The sequence below is a fragment of the Pelecanus crispus genome, chromosome 2, assembly GCF_030463565.1.
Source record: "Pelecanus crispus isolate bPelCri1 chromosome 2, bPelCri1.pri, whole genome shotgun sequence".
In the NCBI taxonomy this organism is placed as follows: Eukaryota; Metazoa; Chordata; class Aves; order Pelecaniformes; family Pelecanidae; genus Pelecanus; species Pelecanus crispus.
In genome coordinates, this window is record NC_134644.1 from 175,978,675 (window position 1) to 175,999,679 (window position 21,005).

The 21,005-nt window shown below is 48.8% G+C and overlaps 1 protein-coding gene across 3 annotated transcripts in view; it reads left to right on the top strand.

The window, feature by feature from the left end:
- The window catches only part of SCRIB (scribble planar cell polarity protein), a 113,970-nt gene that overhangs the window by 2,938 nt on the left and 90,027 nt on the right, over window positions 1-21,005 (top strand). For all 3 annotated transcript variants that reach the window (XM_075704909.1, XM_075704908.1, XM_075704910.1), the window contains exons 2-5: window positions 17,706-17,823; window positions 18,080-18,158; window positions 19,521-19,610; window positions 20,349-20,405. In XM_075704909.1, the coding sequence (XP_075561024.1) occupies window positions 17,706-17,823; window positions 18,080-18,158; window positions 19,521-19,610; window positions 20,349-20,405 (344 nt within the window). The remainder of the gene's footprint in view (window positions 1-17,705; window positions 17,824-18,079; window positions 18,159-19,520; window positions 19,611-20,348; window positions 20,406-21,005) is intronic.

Below are 21,005 nucleotides of genomic sequence, written 5' to 3' on the forward strand. Positions count from 1 at the left end.
TATATACGAAGACACCATCTTGCTTGTGCTGCACACCCCAGGAGAGACCTAGAGGAAGTATGGTTCGGACTTGCTATACTCACGCTTTTGCATATCAAGTGCTGTCTGCAGCTGCTGTGGGCTTTCTCCAGTCACGATGGGTATCAGCCCATCCTTAGCAACACCTAAATGCCCTCTCCCTCACAAGCAAGGTGAGCGTCAAATACGTGCAGCTGGGGAACAGGAGGGGAAACGAGCAGAGCATCCCTGAGTGCTAACTGCTCCTGAAGAAAGCCAAGGAGCTGGTGGATGCTGTTAGAGATGCTGTGCCCTGCAGACACGTCAGGAGGAGTGAGCAGAAGTAGGCCCCACAGTCTTTCCCCTTTCCAGCCTCCCACCAAGTTTCCTCCAGCTGGTGCCACGGGTGGTCCGGAGGCATTTGATAAGGAGGTTTGCATTTTGGTGGAATGAGAATGCAAGGTTAGATCCAGCTGAGGTTTGACCCAATATGCGTCCTAATGGTTTGTGCTAATAGACTTTCCTTGAGCAGTGAAGGGGTGCATGTGCAGGAAGGGCATTATTTAAGGATATTACTGTTGGGGGCCATGTGGGTAGGGACAGGTACCTAACATACGAGTAAGAATCTGCATGTTATACAAGGTGGATATGGGATGAAAATTCAAAGTAAATTGCCTTTCCACCAGGGAAAGAGAGGACAGCAGTACTCGATATGGGCACATATTTTCCCCGAGGGAGGGCAATGGGAGAGGTCTTTGACTGGGGTAGGGAGGACGCTTTCCAGCTGAGGAATGCTGCATGGAAACATGCCTTGTGTGAGAGAGAGACTGGGAAGAGGATTTGTGCGTACCATGAAGGAAGGTGGGAGAAAGGGAAGTGTGTTTGTTTCACAGAATAGGGCAGCATGTACCCATTCCTCGGGAGAAGAGTTTAAAGGACTACCGAGATGTGCGTGTAGGGTGCAAGAGGAGAGCAGTAAATGGAGATGAGCTAGAAGATCGTGAATGAGAGGGTATATACAGTCTTTGGTAGCAAGTTTGACCAGAGCAAGTTTGGTTTTAAGGGCTCAAGCAGGACTTTTCAGGAAGGCTTCCATGTGGAGGTGATTTTTGAAGAGAAGAGTGGAGGGGTGGCTGGGTTTTGGAAAGGTCATCTTGTTTTAGTTAGCAAACAACTTCCTTTGAAAGTGTTTGAATTTATCTGACTCTTCTTCTGTGGGTTTTCTGACCTAGCGCCCGCTACCAGGGCACCTCTGTCTGACATGCTTTTATTTGTCTTTATTCTGCTTGTTCCAGAGTCCAGAAACTGGCAATCTCTTGATCTTTCTATGGCACCATTTTCTTCTATACCAGAGCTTCCCATGTCCCCTTCCTCCTGCTGCTTTGCTCTTGATCTGATTAGATGATCTGCCTGCCTCCTGGCATTTCCGAATGACACCATCACGCTTTCTGAACTCTCTCTTCTAAGCTGTAGAAGTGAACGCTTGTTTCTCTCTGTCCTGCAGTGCCAAATAGTCTTCTGTCTGCTCTTGCTTCTTTTTTATTTGTCCCATGTGTAATCTTGACTGGTTTGAGTCCAGATTTTTCATGATGGTGGCTATACTCTGGTTCTTTGAAGAGATAGATTAAATCTGCGTTAGGGGCATCTGCTGCCTGGTGGGAATTTGCTGTTGGGGTGATACGGCATGATTTAATGGAAAATGATAAATTCCATTTGGTAAGTTCCCTGTGCTCTTCACGAGGGTGTCTGAATTCCAGAGAAGGAACTGCCTTGCCCTGTGCTGACTTCTGCTCTACCTGGCTTGCATAAAGTCATTTCTGCAGGACTGTGAGCGTGTAACACGCTGCAGCAGCAGGATAAATAGCAGGTCCTTCAGCTAAGGGTATAGGTTTCAAGGATACAGCCTGCTAAATCATTACATTAGAGCTACAAAAACCACCTGACTCGTTTAGTCCACTCTCCGTGAGCACTTCAGAGGTGCAGGTCTCGCCAGAAAGGAATGAGTGCAGTCTGGAATTTGGAGGAGGAATTTGGAGGTGGCAGATGGAGCCAGTCACGGCCCAGGAGTGGAGCGTGATCAGCAGGGATCCAGGGGCTCTTGGTGTGCTTTCAGAGGAGCACTCACGTTTGGAGTATGGGAAGGCAAAAGGGAGAGGTCGGAAGAAACCTGGGTGGAGCAGAGCTCGTAGGACTTGGTGTAGGAGGAAGAGAGGGTGGAGCTGAGTAGGGACTGAAAATTATGAACGAGTCAATGCGGAGCAGGGAGGAGACTTCTCTTCTGTGTCAGCAGGAGTGTGCAGAGGGACAGTCGCTGGAGACCTGCTGGAAGGATACCTGAGCAGGAAGTGTCCTGAGGTTGGGAGGCAGGCTGAGGGATCATGCAGTGAGCGGAAAAAGAAGAAAACTAAAGAGCTAGCTTTGATACCAAATTTTTGAATAGTGGAGGTACTGAAGAGGCAAGCCCTAGGGATGTCTAATGGAGGGGTTGCAGTTTCTCTGCTTTGCTTTTTCCTTACTAAAAGCTCCCGTGACAAATTTGGCCCAGTGCAGAAAACTTGTTTTCTACTGCCTGGTGAGCTGTAATTAGCTTGCTGAAAATTATGAGAGATGGACACCTGGCTGGAGCACCAGGGAGAGGAGACCTTCTGGGTCCAGTGCAGATTCCTTCCTGTACTGGCTTGTTGCTATTTGCATCTTGGCAAGGCTATTTCTAGGCTGGCACAAGCAGTCCGGGTTTCAGCGGTTCCTCCTGTTTGGCTGCCATTGGCCTGGGGCAAGAGCATGGGTGTCCTTTGTCCAGAGCCGGGGATCCTGCTGCACGGAGCAGGGTGAAACCTGAGCGCCCTGTTTGTCACTTTCCCAAGACAAGGTGGGGCCTTGCAAAGCTAATTAAGAGCAGCTTTTAATTTCCTGGCATCTGGGGCCTGCAAGGAGGATCCTGGGTCTTATTTACTTCCACGGAGGAGTAGAGCTGCTCCTTTTAATCTCTCCATGCTAACAGCCCTTCCCTGAGAAAGCCAGAGGACCATGAATCATCAGTGCCTGGACTCCTCGGGGGCTCACCATGCTGGAAGGAGACTGGGCGAGCTTTGGTGCTCATTAAGGCTTGAGTGTGCGATGGGCACCTTCTCTTGTTCTGCATGTGAATTCTTTTCATCACAGGCTTTGTCAAAACTGCAAGCTGCATTTGTTTAACAAAACCAGTCAAGAAACTGGTTTCACTTGATTGCTATGAGACCTGTGCGCAGAGTTGGCATGCCTCTCTATTCCTTCCAGGAGTTCAGGAGCCCTACGTGTACAAATGTGTACAAATGGATGTGTTTTTGTTTCTCCAAAAGCCAGGTATTCTGGGTGTGCTGCTGCCCAGAAGTTGAAATAAGTGCAGACCATTTCACCCTCATCCTTTTCTCTTTGTGCAGTAACTGTCTGTCTTAGAAATCCTGGGTGATTTCTAGGGGAACTTGGGATTTGTGCTGGACTGGTAGTAGCTGAGTATAGGCTCAGTTGTGGAAAAAAGAGCTAATAAAACTCTTGGACATACAAACAAGGGAACAGGAAAGAGCAGCACGGAAGTGATTCTATGCTTCAAGGTCTACAAATAAGAACTGACTATTAATATTAACTTCTCTGTGAGCTCCAAGGTGTGTAGTCAGCTCTGTTGTTGGACATCGTGTGGGCATGCTGCCCTATGTGGATCTCAAAAGGAGCTCAGGTCTTGGAGAAAGTTCAAATGAGCGTAACAGTGAGGTAAAAAGGCATACTGGGTGGCAAAGAGGTTCGGTGAAGCAAAAAGTTCATGAAGAGTTAGGTGACTATGGCCTAAATGCTGCTACCTCTCATTAAGTCTTTCTTTGCACTGGTTTTGTACAATGTAGAGAGGTCATCAGTGAAAGCACCTGTTCAGTCTTTGCCCCGGGTTCAGCTGACCTGGTTATTGTAAACCTCTAGATACATCTCTGTCATGGGGTTAATAACAACTTCCATGTCTTTGGGTGCGTCAGCTGCCAAGTTGGCTGCTTGGAACGAATTTGCGCCTTTGGGATTCCTCCTGTCCTCAGTGACCCCCTTCCCTTGCTCACGTTCCAGTCCGCTGTCTCTAAAGGGTAAACGTCGTATCACAGTGATAGAGAGCATCTGCGTGTTACCTGATCTGCTTGCACCTCTAAGATCTCGCCTTATTCCTTTTGGCTATTGTCTGAATCCCTGCCAGCAATGATTTAAGTGGTGTTTTATTGTTGGTTAGAGGTAAAGGCAGGACTAGGTTAACCTCTTTAGGTCTCCTCTGACCTGTTGCGTGTGTTCCCCTGAATATTCCTGGATTTCATAATCTTGTTTCACCATCTCCCTGATGGAAACTCGGACGAGGCAGGGAACAGTGGTGGAAGAGCGTGGCGGATGGTAAGACATGCTGCCTGCGGAGGCAGAGGGATGTGATGGCCTGCAGAGCTCTTGCATTGCAAGGTTCTTTGCGCTTTCTGACTTCTCCTTTTTCCATTTCTAGTTCAGGGTATTTAATGGTGTATGGCCGAGCTGTTCCCCCGAGAGCTGCTTTGGCACCTTCCTATTCTTTGTACTCTTCCTGTTTGGAGGAGCTGTTTGTGTCTTTTGTGTCTGAGAATCTCCTGCTGTCTGCTTCCACACAGGGACACTTAACTACTCTTTGAGACTTTTGCAGCCCCTCAAATGTGGTTCCATCAACCCTGAGTGGAGAGTCTGCTGTAGTCTGAATACCCCGCTCTGTACCAGTTAATAAACTTGATCTCCTCTGCTTGTCTGGGTTTCCCAGTTTCAGGGTTAGAGCTTATTTGTTGGGGTTTTTTTGTTTGTTTGTTCTGGGGTGCCTCTCAGTGCTGGAGATGCATCTGTTGTATAAACTTATAAGGGGATATGATTTCTGCCTCGAGAAAATACAATCCTATTTGAAACAATTGGAACAGGCTGTTGTATAACTCTTGGCATTCTTCCCTGTTGTTAATATTTGCGGCATTACAGATAAGTAAATTACTTTTTTGCAATTGCTAGTTGACCCTTCTTTGGTCAGAAGATGGTTTAGAAGAAGACTAGATTGATGGATCAGGTCCCTTTGTTATACTGGAGAGGCCATTCCTGAGGTGCTGGTATGCCAGGGCAGAGGCTGGGCGGGAAGAGATAAATGGTAAACAGATAAGAAAGGGGGAGAGGTCTTTGGATGGCGCTTGGGCTGTATGGAGGTTTTGCTGCTTCACCCGTAGCCAGAATGCTGTCCCATGAAATGATCTCAGCAGGTCTCTCCAAATGAATGCTTTTGCAGTGTTTCAGTGGAAGATGACGCTGGATGCTCCGTGCCGGCGGCAGGGAGTGCTGATGCGTCGGTGGCACTCGTCCCTTGGACTCCTCCCAGCCCCCCGTACAGGACTGAGGCGGAGGTCGCCTGCGCTCTGCTTTCAGCGGGGTCCCCCCGTTTACGTGGCTGGAAGCTGCTGCTTTTGTGCTTAAGATGCAGTCTGGGACCGTGAATTGCTCCGTCAGTAAACACCCCCCCAGCTCTTTGCAAGAGCAGGGTGTTAATTGTGGTGGCGTGATCTAATTCTGGCTTGGGGATTTCCTCTCTGTGGCCCTGAATTGGCTTGTCCTTTCATTTGGAGCAGAGATTCCCTTCTGCTCCTGCGTGCCATCCTCGGCAGCGTGCTGTCTGCAGGGGACAGTTGCTGCGCCCGGCCCCAGAGGGGACTGCATTCCTCAGTCCCTGCTTAAATGCCTGGGAAGAGGCAGCTGGTGAGCCTTGGGCTTGGCGACAGCTTGCTTTGTCTTAGCTGGAATGTATTCCTGACGCTTAAGTGCTTTTATATATTTGAAATACGTTCCTCAGGGCCTGATACGTGGGGTTAAATAGTCGGAAATCCGGCCAGTCTGTGCTAGGGCGGGCTGTGTCCCAGCAGCCTGCGTCTGCGGGTAAGGTTGGTCTCCTCGCCGGCTCCGAGCTCCGGTGCGCGCAGGGGCTGCGGAGCCGCTCGTGTTCGGTGCACTTGACGCTCCTGCCCTGCCGGGAGGTGCCACGCCTCGCCAGGCCCGTCCGTGCGTCCCCTCCTTGTCCTGCGTCCGCCTGGGGTGGGCCGGCAAGGAGTATCCCCTCCTCCCGTGCCGTGTGGGGGCTGACAGGAGGGAGAAGCCCTCTTTGCCGTCCCTGCTGAGGCACCGGGAAGACGGCCAGCCGCGGCGGTCTGGCTGCAACCCCGAGCTGGGCCGCAGGCTGCGGTGCCTGGTGTTCGCCTGCTGCAGAGCTTCGTTCCTCTTTGGGACTCTGCTGCGTTGCCGCCTCCCAGGTGTTTCTGATTACGTGCTTGCGGCCAGAAAAGGCTGAAGCCGGTTTCGTATCTGGCCAGTGCTGTGAGGAGTGGAGAACGAAACGCTGCCATAGTTGGAGTCAGTTACTTGGGGAGATGCCTTGTTTGGGATGGCAGGTGGCCTGTGTTCGCTGCCTGCGGTCTTGTCCCACGCCTGCTCAGCTGGGTCCGACTGAGTCTCCGGGTCGCTGGCGGGAGTTACAGGTTACGTTACTCCGAGTCATGCCCAGGTGTGAGGGTCTGCCTGGATAGCGGCAGTGGTGCCCTCCCCGCGGCACCGGGGCTGCCCCGCGGGGGCTGAGGTGCGGCCTCTCGGCTGGAGCTCCAAACTGATCTCGTCTCTCAGCAGCGGTGATCGCTTTTTTGACCTCTGCTACCACTAACTCCGTTACCCTCACTAGATTTCAGGTGGAGCGATTCTTCTCCTTGGGTGTCGCTGTGCCGGGAACATACGCTGCTCGCGTTGTTTCTCTCAGTATGGGCAAAGGCGTGTCCTGCGCTGGCTGCTCGGGTGATGCGGCCGAGCGCTAATGGGAGGCGCTTGGCGCTGCCGGGGGCGGCCTGACTCCTGTTCCGCTCAGGGAGCGGTACAGCCGCTGGGACCGGCATCCTGCCCGAGCTGCCTGACGATGGGATAGAAGCCCTTCTGGTTCCGTGGCCTCACCTGTGAGGTGTTGGCTTTGAGCACAGCGACTTTGAAGGACTGAATTTAACCTTAGAGCTGATCAACTGCCAAACGTTTTGCCTGGCAGTTTTTGCTTCCAGCTCCTCCCGAATCTCGCATACAGCTGGCTTTCCCCAAAGGCAATCCCACTGGCACAGTCGTCAAAGATCACCTCTTTCTTTCATCACAGATGTAAAAGGAGGGACCTCAGTTCTGTTCACGCTTCTCCTACCTGTAGGTCTCCGAGACTGAAAAGGCAGGCATGCGTGCTCCTGCGTCCAGACACCTTGGCTGCAGAGCGTGCAGCAGGCTCTGCGTCCTCCATAGGCAATCCTGAAGATGTCAAGCCTGTGTTTAACCAGGAAAATGTGAATGAAACGCAAGGCTCAAATAGGTGATCTGGTCTTGCTGTGGGCATTTTCAAGGAGCTGCCTGAGCTGCTGCATTTCACTGCTGACAGTCAACTTCTACCCACGGTGGCAGAGTCCTGTGCATTCGTTCTAGCTGGGGACAAACAGGAGGTCTGCTGCATGCTGCTGCGAGCCCAGCCTGTGGTGGCACGGGAAACCAAGGCCCTCTTCTTGCTCGTGAATCACCAGGAGAATTGTAATTATTTTCCTGCTACACAGTCTGATCCTGCCTTTAATTAAATGTGTGTTGTCCTGCTGAAGGCGGTGGGGCTGTACCAGCAGGGTTTGACAGTTGGACTTGAAATTCTCTTAAGAGTAATGACATGTAAGGAGGACCCGTCCTTATCACTGGCACTTCCAGGATGGGAAAGGTTAGCAAAACCTCTGCTTTGGATCCCCTTAGCCTGTGTTGGAGCAGAAGTAACGCAGCAGGCACTGTTGGTGTGCTCAGTCCCTGCAGCAAAATCACCTGGTCCAAATGCCTCTGGCTCTGGGCCTTTGTCTTGGAGGCAGCCTGGGTTGTCACAGGTTGTTTTTTGAGGAAGAGGAGGCGCCTGAGACCCACTGGCTAGCAGAGCTTGGGAGCACCATGATGGTTTTGGCTGCAGAAGCAAGAAGGTTTTGTGCAATTCCAGTGTGAAAACCATGTTTACAGTGTAGAGCCAGTTCCTGGTCTCCAGATGTCTAAATTGTCACTGCCTTATTTCACAGACATTGGCCTATGTGTAAGATCATTGTGGCTCTACGGTTGTGTAAGTTGGTGTCTGTCTCCTCTTCCTCTGGCACACATCCTGCTTCCCTTCAGCAGTGCTGCAGCCGTCTCACCTTGAGAAATGACCCATCTTTATGAGGCATTTCATTGAAGCCTGCTTAAAGCGTGCTTGGCTGAGGGGAGAAACGTCCCTGCAGCCTGATGGCACTTGGCAGCTGCCCCCCTCCTGTCTGCTGTTTGCAGCAGGGGTCCTGGTGCCAAGGCAGCTTCCACGAGCTGTCTGTGCTGCAGAACAGCGTGGCTCCTTCTCCAGAGAAACTGGTAGAGGGGCCTGGGTGTCCATTTGCCCTCCTCCCTCCTTCTTGGCCACCGTGGAGATGGCTTTCCTCCAGGTACAGGTGGGAGCGTGGGGGCTGCCCACTGGAGGAGAGCAGCACGGTGATGCTGGGGAACAAAGACCCCCGTGTCCTAGTCCCCTTCCCCTGGGATTAGGCACGGTGCCTTTGGTGGGACTGACGTTTGGGGTGTGAAACAGGACAAATACCTCTGCCCAGGCACATGGGGCTGCTTCACGCCTGGCTCGGTGTTGCATGTTAGTGTGGGGAGTGCAAAGGGCATCTCCTTGCCTAAGCAGCGCAGGTGAGGGGGGAGCTGGAGTTCAGCCTCGGGTAGGCCAGAAGCCCTTTTGCTATGGCCTCCAGAAAGCAATGATTCAGCAGAGAGTCATGAAACTACCCTGGGCCTGGGGCCGACCCGGAAAGGGGGAGCCGTCTGCACGCAGCAGCAGCGAGTGTTTTCCAAGTCCCAGGCTTCAGCACCCAAGTGGCCTTCTCTGCTTGCTTGGCTGTGAAGATACATCTTTCTGCAGGTGGGAATGGAGCCGTAAGACATACGGGCTTGCGTTGCCATCATGTGAATCATGGATGGGCTCGGGGCTCTGGCCGTGTTCCAGGGACTCTGCGGCTGTGATTGCCGCAGGCTGGATGCCAGCATCGCGGCGCTGGCAGTCTGCACGGGAGGCTCAGTGGGCCTGGTAGATCTGCGACCCTGGCCCTGCCGTGCATCGTCGGACTGCTTGGGTCGTTCAGGGGCTGAAGCCCTTTCCCTCCCTCCTGCCAGAGCAGCGGGGCCAGCCCCACCGTGCCCCTTCGGAACGGCCAGCGGTGGCAGTGCAGGGGGGCGGGGGTTACCTTGTGCCGTTTGCCCCCCCGAGCCGGGCTGGCTCTTTGGCCGTTAATCCCATTTGGGGAATGGTTGGCTTTCCAGGCCTGCCCTCGGATTTTGTTGTTTCTGGGAAACGGCATAGTTGAGTGGTAGCTCAGAGGGTTTGTTCCGATCCTTTTATCCATTGTCCTTTCTCCTTTTTTCATGTTCTACCTCTTGATCTGACTGAATAAGCGAGCGGGGGGAGGAGGCAAGGCTCTGCTAAGCATTACTCTGCAGCAGAAGGGAAGCCCTTGGGGTGGTGTCCAAATTCCCAGCATCGCTATCTGAACACTGTGGCTCTCTAGGCTAACCGAGGAGGTCCATTAACCTCTTTTTCGTGTCCTGGGGCTTTGCTGCGGCCGCAGTACTAATGCTGGGAGCTTCACAGATAGGAACATCGACAGTCAGAGAGGCAGGATTGAGGTCTGGAGAAGGTACATCACGTCAGCAAGCTGAAGAAACTTGGTTGGAGGCACGCTAATTGCAGAGAGGAGGATGGAACCTCCTTCAGATGTTTTCTAGGGCCTCTTACAAAGAGACTGGGTTTACAAGGGCCCTTTATGACTTTGCTGAGTATATACATGCTGCGTGTGACTTTGCATGTACTGGATTGTTGTGCCGCTGTTCAGAGGGACCTTGACAGGCTGGAAAAATGGGCCAGCAGGAGTCTTGTGGAGTTCAACAAAGGGAAATGCCAATTTCTGCACCTGGGGAGGAATAGCCTCCTGCAGTAGTACAAGCAGGGGACTGACCACCCAAAAAGCAGAAACGCTGGGGGTCCTGGTGGACCACAAGTTGACCAGCAGTTGGGAGGAGCATTGCCAGCAGTCAAGGAAGGTGATCCTGCCCCTCTGTTCTGCTCTGGTGAAACCACATCTGGAAGACTGTGCCCAGTGCTGGGCTCTCCAGTGTAGGGAAGACATGGACATAGAGGAGTGTGTCCAGTGAAGTGCCACAAAAATTATTAAAAGACTGGGACATCTATGATATGGGGAGAGGCCAAGAGAGTTGGGACCGTTCAGCCTGGAGAAGAGAAGGCTTAGGGGGATTTTAACAACATGTATATGATGTCAGGGAATAAAGGAGGTGGAGCCAGAGTCTTCTCAGTGGCGTCCAATGGCAGGACAAGAGGTAATGGGCACACAGTTAAATAGAGGAAATTCTGTTTAAACATAAGGAAACTTCTTTTTTCCTTAATTGGAGGGGTGGTTGAACGCTGGAACGTGTTGCCCAGTGAGGTTGCAGAATGCCCATCCTTGGAGATATTCAAAACCCAAGTGGACACAGCCCTGGGTAACCTGCTATAGCTGATCCTGCTTTGAGCAGAGGCTGGACTATCTGATCTTGAGAGATCCCTTCCAACCTCAACCATTCTGTGGTTCTGCTGGACCTGCCTCCCTGATGCAAATTGCCTTTTTACGTGAACTGCTGTATTTGGAAATCTGCATCCCTCACTCACTGCCCTGCTACATACTGCTTTGCAGTTTTGCAGACATTGGCTTTCTCGAAACTTACCCTGCTTACTTAATTTAGCTGGAAGCTCTGCACTAGTGTCCACAGGCGGTGCGATGCCTGCCTCATGCTGATTGAGGCTGTGTGTGAAGGCAGTGGTGCTGGCTCCCTCTCTTGCAGAACAGGAGGCAGCTGATGCAGCCAGTTTTGGAGTTGGACAGTCACAGTTCCTCGTCTAATGAATGAGGAAGGGATACAGGGGACTGTCAGACTTCTGTCTCTACTCAGGAGATAGGCATCTCCCTCTCAGTTTTGGCCAGCACCACCTCTAGTGCCACCCATCTGCATTGCTGGGGAGCAGTCATGTCATGTTGAGGATATGAGGCTGGAAGCTCGTTTCTAAATCAGGTGGATATTTCCTCCTTCCTGGGTTCACTCTGCTTTCCCATGTAAGAGTTCACTATTGGCCAAAGCTGAAGCCCTGGGCTAACCTGGTTTATAAACTAAGTGCAGGCAAAACACCTCATGTATACTGAACTCCATGGGATCGGGGAGTTCTGTGCTTTTGCATCTCACAGGGTGAGAAGCTCTGCAAAGTGGGGTGTCAGGCATCCTTGTGATACCAGTAAGAAATGTGTCGTAGACCAGTGGGCCTCGACATCAGTACGTGAAGCTCAGGACTTTCTCAATACACAGGTATTTCAGTTCCTCAGCAGAAGCCAAAGGTGCATCTGCCAAATGGAGCTCGTATTTGCTGCTACCAGTGTTTCTTGTTTTCATAAACTGGCTGAGCCTGTTAGTGTTTCTCTGGATAACCTCAAATGAAACCACAGTGTGCTGTTTGGAAATGTTCCCCGAGGAGGACTGACCTAACCATTGAAGATGAGTGCTCTATGGTTAGGATGTCTCTCTCCTTGGCTGGCTGTAGTATTTCAATTTGAAGCTGACGTTTCTTTCCCTTTGCAATGACGATAGTTTTGACCATCATAGCAGTGATTCTACTCTATTAGCCTGATATTTTTCTTTTATAAAATTACTCCAAAGGCAGTGGTCTGAATCAAGAGGTTCATTAATAATTGCGCTGGGGTTTCATCCTTTCTCACTTCTGCATATATCATCATATTTCAGTATTGAAGTGGGTCTTCCATAGTTGCTGAGGCATCAGATGTTGTTAAGACAGAAGTAAAGTCTTTCCAGTTTAATTGTCGTTAGCTGGAACTAGCTGACAAGCGAGTGTCATGTACTGTAACAGGAGTAGAATGAATAGGTCAGGGTGGTACATTAGCTTGCGTGGCGTTTCTTGGGAATCCAACCCATTTATAGTGGGGAGCTGTGTAACTCGTATAAGCATAGCTTCCAAGTGACTGGTGTGGTTTAATTGTGAAAGGTTTGTCACAGTCAAGGGTCTCCTAAAATTTTGATGGTTCTCTTCCATTGTTTATATTGGTTGCATACTTCAATTTTTGCCTGGCAACAGCAAAAAGGGACATTTGAGGCTTTTTATTTGGTTATGCACACGGGCCTGTGAGTTTGACTTCATGTTGCGTGTACTATTGTTGGCAATGCTCTTTGTGTATCATACATGGCCACCTCCTCTCCGCTCTTCCTGTTGGCCATTGTGCTGAAGGTGCTCGGTTTTTGTCCTTGGTCCGTGTATTCAGAGTTCAGCTCCTTGTAGGGTCTAGCGGGGTGCCCTGGCATCACGGAGGGCCAACAGCATCCTGGACGTACCGATGGGAGCACGCCCGGAGACTGGGGGGTGGTATTCCCCTCTGCTCCACGCTCCGTAGACCACACCTCGATGCTGCATCTGTTGTGGGGCCCGCAATGCACGAGCGGCGTTGCCGCGCTGGCCCGAGCTCAGGAGAGGGTGCGCGGGGTGCGCAGGGGCTGAAGCGCTTGTCCTGACAGGACAGGCCGCAGGAGTGGGACTTCTTCCGCCTGGAGAAGGCGCTGCTTGGGAGGGACTTCATAGCAGCCTGCCAGTGTGTTACGGGGTTAGGGTTAGGGTCATCAAGGAGACGGAGCCCGGCGGTGCGTAGGGCGAGGATGAGAGGCACAGGGTGTCATGGAACTAGGTGGCTCTAGCTGGGCACAAGGAAGCTTTTTTCACTGGGAGGATGATTAACTGGTGGACCCAGGGGCCCAGAGGATTTTTGGATCCTCTGTCTTTGGAAGTTTTAAAGACCTGACTAGACGAAGGCCTGAGCAACCTGGTCTGACTTCGTAGCTCACCGTGCTTTGAGCAAGGGGTTGGACTAGAGATCTCCTGAGGTTCTTTCCAACCTGAATTATTTCATGATTCTGTGATAAAGGTCCGTGATATACAAAGGATGAGAAGGATATTACTTCATTGTCCCTTTGGACTGAAAAATCCATGGATCTAGGTTGCCTTTTTTTTTTTTTTTTTTTTTTTTGTGAAAAAGAGATTGAAGTAATTGAGTTTTGTTTCAGAAATTATAGGTAAACTCTTGAATGACTTCTCATATGTTTGCCTGCTTTTGTCTTTAGAGGGCTGCTGAATGAGGATGTTGCAGCTGAAAACATGCTGCAGAGCCTGTATTTCACATTTTTCTGTCTTTTTTGCAATGTTATGATTTTGTGGAGTATTTCTTATCTTTTGGCTTATAGTGCTTTACAGGCTCTTTATACCTTTCGCTAATTTTCAGCCAGTCAGTACATGAATGAGAGCAATGGCCTATGTATTTCCAATCTGCTATATTGCAGTTGCTTTGCTCTGGATGTTGTAAGAATTTATGCCCCCTGAATCTTATCTGCAAGACAATTTTGTAGTTGTTTTCTATCTTAGCCATCCTGTACCTGCTCATACACTTCAGCAGTAGAGTATCTTCATAATATATTCTAATTTACAAAGGCTTTTTCCCCCCTAATTACCCAACTGTGCTGTTAATATATTTGTACACTGCCGATCTTAGTCGTGAGCCTTTTTTTTTTTTTCTTCACTTGTGATGACTTTCATCATATGCTGAGCTGGCTGAATTCCTGTGCGCTGGAGTCCTTTCGTACTAATCTGTGTTCGCTCTGTGTGGTTTTTAGGCTTCTGGTATGCCAGGAAACAGTGAAAGATTGCTGCTTATTTTTTTTTTCTTCAAACTTCTGGTTTTGATCTTATATCAGTCTAGTTTGGACACTGAAAGATCTAGGTCATGCAGATTTGGTGATTTTTTTTTTAAATTTTTTGTTTAATATTCAGAAAATCTTGAAGCTGTGTATGCTTTGTCTTAATAGAGAAATTCCGTATAGTGCTAAATTCATGACTTCTTTTGTCAGCTGTATGAAACAGGGTTAACATTGATTAGAAAAAGGGGTAATTGCCAGTCTCCAAAGAGGCATTTGCTTAAGTTTTCACTCTTAGTTCCAGTAACAATTTTAAAATTCCTTTGTTCTCCATTTCCAGTGTCACAAATGAATCTCTTGTGCAGCCTTGCTTTGTAAATTTGGCTGTTGGACTTAGGAGTTGAAGTAGCCAGTTCACAAAATACTGAACTGAAAATTTTATGCATCATGTTAGATACAGTGTTTGCAGTCTTACCGGTTCTTGCTTACATCATGTTGCCATATTTTACATCATATTAACTGTAGTCCTAGTAGAGATAAGAGCAAACTTTGACTGCTTGCTAGTTTTTTAAAAGCTTTGCTAGCATACGTGGGAAGAACATCTGTTCTGCGCTTTTAAGCGCGTGTTCCTGAAGATGGTCCCACCTCTGAACAGCTGCTGAACAACCAGCATCTAGTTATTTGCTCCAGCAGTGCGGGTCTACCTTTGCATTTCCGCGATGCAATGGCAGTTCGGTCTACTGGACTGGTTATGGGAACGTTGGTGTGCTCTGCAGTTTGTAAAGACATTCATGAGCAAAGCAGTCTGTCAAGGGAAAATACCGACTTGTTGGCGTACCTGTGCTTCAGCTAGCAGTATTTCATTGACGCAGCCCTGTTGGTAAGGGGTTAACGATGACGAGCAAGTGGCTGGTACCTAACCATTAACAAGAAGGTTTTGTTAGTCAGAGCAAGACATGGTGGCTTACTTGGATTCTGCTTATTTGCAAATATAAAATCTTAATTCTTGCATGGGAACACTGTAATTCTGCATTTGGTTTTTTGTGACCTCCACTGATGACTTTTGACTAGTTTGAACTTTTGTCACATCAAAATATTTTATTCAGGTCTAGCTTAACTGAATCTTAGGAAGTGGGATGTGCTACTCTTGTTGTCTTGCTGTTTGCTGAATGGAAATTAGCGCACAGATCTGATAATAGTATAATAATTTAAAAAAAAAAAAAAGCTGGGGGAGAAAAAAATGTGTTTAACTGATATAAAAAAAGTAGCATACAAAGTAAGGTGCTTTGGAACATTATATTTAGTAGATGTGTCCCTGAAGCAAAGTTAATTGGATGGGAAGAATTGTGAGATTGTCATGACAGACTACTTCTGAGGCTTGGTCTGTACTTGGCTTCACAGGCGTGTCTGTGTGCGTGTAGGTTCTGATTATTTCAGTAAGGTAGTTGTGCTAGTAAAAGGGCTGTTAATGCAGTTTGTTCTGTTACATCGCAATAAACTGCGTGGATACGAATGCTGTGCCAAAGGAGTGCTACGTTGTTTTGATTTTGGTGGGCTAGCTAAGAAGGTAAAACTGTAGGCAAAACTGCAGTAAATGTTCACAGCTACCAGTTTGCCCCACAGATAGTTAGCTTTTAAATCTCTATTGTGTCAATAACCACTTCCCATATATATTGCAGTGCAACATATCGTGTGATTTTATTCTAGTTTATTCTGATTTTTTTTTTTTTAAAGTGTGCACATCTATTTTGAGACTGCCTAAAACCTGTAGGCAGAAGCACTAGAGGTTTGGACTCTAGATGTTCTGTTCCCTTTGTTATTTTTCAGCTTGTAGACTAGCAGGTCAACACAATGTCTTGCCTGGAATTTCCTTGCATTCTAAAATTAGGAGAAGGATCTAGGAAACAATAGCAAATCAAGTCTCTAAACCTCCTGCTCTGGCTTGAACCTTTGTTGTCATTTAGACTTTCACCTACTTCCTTTCTTATTAAACTGATTTGCATTAGATAAACTGAATTAAAAAGAACCTATGCTGTTCAGCGTCAAGAGGACTTTTCCCCCCCCCCCCCCTTCTTTTTTCACTTGTTATAGTCCTCCGTGCTACTTCAGGACATCAGGAGCATGACTTGCGTATCACTGCTGTCCATCCCCGAGCACTGCTCCCTTTCAGCATGGGCAGTGATGTGGAAGTGTGACAACAGCAGCGTAGCAAAGGCCGTGCCGTGTTTTGCAGTCCCTCAAACATGCCCTTGTGCCCAGCAGCGCTTCCTGACTGAGGCATCTCTGTGGGAAGCTGCAGAGGTTTTGGTCTACAGCAGAGAACCTTCTCCAGTCACACCATTAGACCACGTCATCATCCCTTCTGGTGGGAAGAGCAGCGCTCTATGGTCTGCGTATCTTTTCACGGTTATGCTGTGCATCACCTTTTCGTTCCTTATCCCTCCCTTCTCTGGCCTGTATGATTGTTCTTTGCAATGTTATGAGTGGCAGTTGGGGGTGCCCCACCACCCCGAACCTGAACAAACCTCAGTACCTCCACAACTGTTCCTGAGGAGGTCTGTTTCAGCAACCTTTTATGCAGATGGATTACTGGAAAGACAACTGAGAAAGAAGGTTCAGACTCAAATTCTTGTTTGATACTTCTCAGTGTGGTCTGTGTAAGCAGCCCGGACTCTCCGGACATGTTTTCTGATCTGTAACTAATCCTGCGATTACATCTTCTGTCGCTTACTGTAGCTCCCTCTGCCTCTGGCATAGGACATACAGGATGATTACATGCATTAGAAGTGGCTTCTGCGTGTTACTGCATACACCTGAGTTTGTTCCTAGCTTCATGGCTACTTTCTTTTGCATCACGGGTTGAGATACTAGCTTCTTAAGGTTTGGCTGTTAGAGGTGACTTAAAGCACTTGTCTGTACCGTTGCAGAACCCAAACACAGAATCAGACAGACCATGTTATATGTGTGCATGCAACAGCCTTTATCTCTTTGTGGGTTATGGGTGAACTTCCTAAAACTGTCTCATTTTCTGCAGTGGCCCCATATTGATTGTTTGTTTGCTATTCCCAGGCACTCTGAAATGATCCAGGAAATGCAGCAAACACAACAGCCTTGGTTTCCATCCTGTCCAGTATCCTATGTCTGACAATACTTAGAAGCAGCTGCAAGTTTTGTTCAGTTGATAATTATAGTATGTTGTGTTTAGTTAAACTTACTGTGTTAAACTTACTGAGAGGCTGTTGATGTCTAGAGTATGATTGATGAATCTTGCAACTTACCATTTATAGCTGATACAATTCACTTCTGAGAGAACACGGGTAGGTGTGAAGCAGCTGGGTGTTGTTAGGCTAGGAGACCTCTAGAGGTCCCTTCCAGTCAACGTTTCTATGACTGTGGTGGTTCTAGAAAGGAATTTTTGGTCTGGAAGACCCCTTGCGTTTCTCCTTTGTTGGCTTCTCTGGACCAGACTCATAAACACTCTAGTGTCTGCTGGCAAGCTGCTTTATAGCGACTTCCTCGTCATGCTAGTATTTGAATGCCTAAGATGAACTGTTGTCTTAGGAAACAGGGAACATCCATTTTGTGTCCTACAAGGGAGGGAGAAGAGCAGCGGGATAATAGAGATGTTAAATGAATCATCAAGCTAAACTCATTAGATGCCTTTCTTCTTTCACCCTTGTCTCTTGTAGACCTTAATTGGGGTTCTCATCTGTGCAGCAACTGCACTTTGAGGACCCACCAGGACAGAGGTTATGAGAGAAGGCGGTTGTCTCCAGGGGTGCATGCTCAGGTTTGCCCTGAGGTGAGAAGACAGGTTTCCCACAGAACTGCTGCTGACCCAGTTTTGTTCTCTCCTGTTATAGCCTTTCTTTAGGCTTCTGAACCTGCGCAAGCTGGGTCTGAGTGACAATGAAATCCAGAGACTTCCCCCTGAGGTTGCCAACTTCATGCAGCTGGTGGAACTGGACATCTCCCGTAATGGTAAGGATAAAGCTAAATGGGGAGTGGGTGCCCCATAGCCCTGTTTCTCTCAGTGTAGTAGTACTACCCTGTGCACTCGTGTTCAGGAAGAGGCAGTACCCTTTCACAGTCCTCCAGAGTGATCTCTCGTGGGTCCCGAGCTATGAAAATATGGTTGTCTTACTGTGTCTTAGGTTGTCGCCACTACTTGGTGTCCCATTTTCCACATGATAGGCTCTTCTCAAGCCTCTTTTTTTCTTTCATGTATTTTTTCCAGACATTCCAGAAATCCCTGAAAGCATCAAATTCTGCAAATCCTTGGAAATCGCAGACTTCAGTGGGAATCCTCTCTCCAGGTAGGAAGGCATATGCAACCCTTTAGTCCAGCTGAGAATGAGAGTTGAAGTTCCTCATTCTCTGTAGCTTTCTCTGATCTTCATCTTGTAATTGTCTTCCCTTGAAATCAAGGCCTAGGATCACCCTGCCCTTGCCAAGACCTGCAGATGTCTGCTCTCCTGACAGGTGGAACGCTCAGCATAGGGAAGAGCTGGTGTGTGCTCCCTCTTCTGCGGGGCCTGTGGCTTGGATTGATGAGCCTTTAGTCATACTGTTGCCACTGGTGTGAATGGTGAGGACTTTTGTCCTCTTGGAATAAGTTTGTTACTCCCTCCCCACCCCTCCACCCTGGTGCACAAACCAGAATGGATATGGACTTGCACTACAGAAGAGCAGGGAAAGGTCCTCTTTGCTCTCTGTCTTCTTACTTATAACTTCGGATGGCTGTCCTTTGAACTCTGTGTTTGGTTGGTTTCCCTGATATCCCAGTGCCCAGAGTTATGTCCGAGAACAGGGCTCTCTGCCTTGTCTCTTCAGTCTTCTGTCTCTACAGCTCTTAATCCATAATGTTTTGGGAATTTAAGTGTGGCTCCTCTGCCTTGGTGAACCATGCTTTCAAGGCACTGGTGTCTTGACACGTTGTCTGCCAGGGTCCCTGTAGATGCCAGTCTGACTCCAGATGCCTGCTGCACTTTGTGCTCCTGGGCAAGCGCTGCCCAAGTCAGCCTTTAAATAGATTTAACTCTCTGCTTCCCTCTTGTGGTGCCAGACACTGCCAGAATGGCACAAGCTTTTCGGAATCCCTGTACCACAGGAATGACCAGCACCTCTACGCTAGAAGTTATTTGTCGGTCTTCTTGTTGCCCAGACTTGTAAGATGTGTGTCATGAGCAGTGGGGCAGGGAAGCCCTGCTCCAGGAACTGCCTGTGAACAGCAAAGGATTTCTCCTCTTCATGGCTCTTTCCCTGTTCTGTTGCACCTTGGAGCTGTTGTGATAGTAACTACTTGGTCCTGGGGAATGCTGCAGTGTCATCTGCAGAGATATCCTTAGGTGTGCATTTGGATTAATTGGTAGCCCTCCCAGCTTCCAAGTTTAAGTGATCACATGGCATAATTTAGTCTGGGATTCATGCTTGAGTACTGCAGAGCCAAGTTTGCACACTTGGACATGTAATGACTTTGGTGCAAGGGGGTATTGTTGTCTTGGAAACAGGGCATGTTCTGGATGAGGAGCCAGGGTCAGAGTTGGTTCCTGCTCTTCTCCTTTCCACGTGTTTATACCAATTGGGATAAGACTGGCTTTTTGGGGATTTAAGTGAGGAATTTAGGGCTTGTTTTGTGCACAGAATTAATGGTGGTTTGTTCTGTCATGCTTTCACAGGCTTCCAGACGGCTTCACACAGCTTCGGAGCCTGGGCCATTTGGCCTTGAATGATGTGTCCCTGCAGAGCCTCCCCAGTGACATTGGGAAGTGAGTATGCCCCTGTTCCTCATAAAGGGGAGGAGGATCGGGGTGGGGACACCATGCTGTTGGGGTGGCGACACTAGCAGGACTTGGAGGGGAAGAGCATGCCATCCCAGTTACAGCTTGCTCACTGTGTGAGCACCTCTAAGCATTATTCTTGTTAAAAGACAGCCTTTTTAAAAAAGGTTCCTTTCCTGGTCTCAGCTGCTTCTCCTCCTCTGTGGTCTGTGGCACAGGCAAGGAGTGCATCCAGGCTTCTCAAATCCTCTATCTTTCCTTATTTTATGAGTGCTCGATTGCCCCTTTCCAAACAGGTGTGGTCTGTCCGATGGTGTTGAAATGATTTATGCTGCTAGCAGATGGCCAAGGCAAAGCCCACAGGCTTTGCCCATGGGGTGCAGTGCCCCTCCCAAATCCCATGGGATTTGGCTTTCTACACATGAGGGATTTTATCTTTTTGGGCAGACGGTCCTGTATGTGATACCATGTTTCCTTGTCCTGAGTTTGGGCACAGTGTTGTTTCCCCATGATTTTGCAATAAGCAGTCACCTTCATCAGAAGTCACTTAAGATCCTCTTTGTTTTTTGTTTTCCCCTGTCATCTCCATTCATGTGTATGCACTCATGTATATTCGTTTGTGCAGGTCATGAGGGGTGGTCCCAGGGGAAGGGATATGAGCATCTCCTTGTATCCCTGAAGCCCTATTCAGTGAATCTGGCTTTCTCGCTCCCTCTTCTCTTGCAGTTTGGCAAACCTGGTGACTTTGGAGCTACGTGAGAACCTGCTAAAGACTCTCCCCACGTGAGTGTCTGTCTGGTGGCTTCAGGAGTCTCCTGCCTGATCGTTCTTACTGATTCCTCAGGGACTTGCTGTTTCTGTAGTACAGGCTCTAGCACTTTGCTCGGGAGGGCTCGAGGCTTTGCAGAAATTAGCTGCATCTTGCTGGATTTCTGTAAATTGGGGTGAGGAGGGAGAGAGATGTTACAGGGCTGAAGAGCAGGGAAGGATGCTCAGAGTCTGTACAGAGTCAGCCTCTGTGTCAGGACTGATTTGGAATAGACAGGGTTCCACAAGAAAGCTGCTGGAAATGGTGAAAACCGTTTTTCCTGGAGAGCTGGAGCAGATGACAGATTCTTTTGGAAAAAGAGAGAAAAATGTACTGATGTGGGTATAGAAAGAACTCTGTATACAGTGAAGTTCATAATGTGAAGAGCAGCAGAATACGGCTGAAGATATATTTTGCTTCTGACATCTCTGTTACCTTCTGAACAATCCCTTCTGGTTGTTCTGGTTGAGCAGTTTGTGGGAATGGGTGGGATAACTGCCTTTCCTGCAGCAGACAAAAAATAAGCCAGCAAGTGAGAAAGAGGTAAGTCTTGTTAAATGTTTCAGAGAGTTAGG